Here is a 969-nt window from a genome sequence, read left to right on the forward strand (position 1 = left end):
CAGAAAGGAAAATGTGAATAAGACGCTGCGGAGCGCGGCCTTGCTTGAAGAGTACAGGCAGCCGCCGGGTGCCACGGAAAGGGAACTGCTTTAAAGGGCAACCAAGCCAAGGGCCGCAATAGCGACGGCAAGCAAACTCGGGGCAACAGCAGAGGCAGAACCTGTGATGGATGCCTTGATCTTCTTCCACTGCTCTTCGCTGCGCGCAATTCGCCAACAGATGAACAACACACAAGACTGTATTCGCATCCAACATCAAGCCCTGTACACAGCTATCATTTTCCATGAAATTGTTGCCAACTCACGTGAAGGGAGCTTCGTCGTCCTTAAGTGCTTCAGGTGTGGTCATGCACAGTAGAGCATAGCCATGCTTGTCTTTCTCAGTGCTCCGGAAGTTGACTGTTTCTGGTGTAGAGGTGGAAGCTGCTGGTAGAGTGCAGGTGACGACTCGGCAATCAGCAGCGGCATTCTCTTGAGGGTTGTACAGAGCAACAAAAGAAATGTTCTGCTGTTTGTCGTAGAGTTTCCCTTCGTCATTCTTCGCCGGAGGGATTGTAGTGAAGTTGCTGGCGGCGTCCTTCCAGTGGCTCACTGCGGCGGCGCAGTCAGGCGTCTCTGATTCCAAGGCCATGAAGGCGTACGTGCCACTTTTAAATCCATTTTCATCTGGGCTGTTTTCTAGTTGTTCTGTTTCTTCCTGAAATGAAAAATGCACGGGTGAAGAAATGAGACAGCCTGAAGTAGAGATAGGAATACGAAGTTCGCAGGCAGTATTGGAAGCCACTTACTGCTATCAGAGCCTTACAAACAGTATCCCATGCAGGATTGTTTTGCTTTTCTCTTTGCTGCACTTTAAGTTCAGGCCACGTTAGTTGTTCGCTCTCCGTTAGGAAGTGTTTGAGTCCAGCGGCTTCGCGTGCAGCGTTCATTTCGTCGAGGCACACAGTAGTATCATCTGCAAAAAAACGA

General features: G+C 50.1%; 1 protein-coding gene across 1 annotated transcript in view; it reads right to left on the reverse strand.

Annotated features, from left to right (window-relative positions):
* Positions 1-90: 90 nt before the first annotated feature.
* EMH_0036960 (SAG family member) overlaps positions 91-969 on the reverse strand; it is a gene marked incomplete at both ends in the record, with an annotated part of 1,177 nt that continues 298 nt past the window's right edge. Inside the window, 3 exons of the mRNA XM_013495139.1 lie at positions 91-199; positions 306-697; positions 789-955. Coding sequence (XP_013350593.1) covers positions 91-199; positions 306-697; positions 789-955 — 668 coding nt within the window. The remainder of the gene's footprint in view (positions 200-305; positions 698-788; positions 956-969) is intronic.

This window comes from Eimeria mitis, genomic scaffold, assembly GCF_000499745.2.
Source record: "Eimeria mitis Houghton genomic scaffold, Emh_scaff1438, whole genome shotgun sequence".
NCBI lineage: Eukaryota > Apicomplexa > Conoidasida > Eucoccidiorida > Eimeriidae > Eimeria > Eimeria mitis.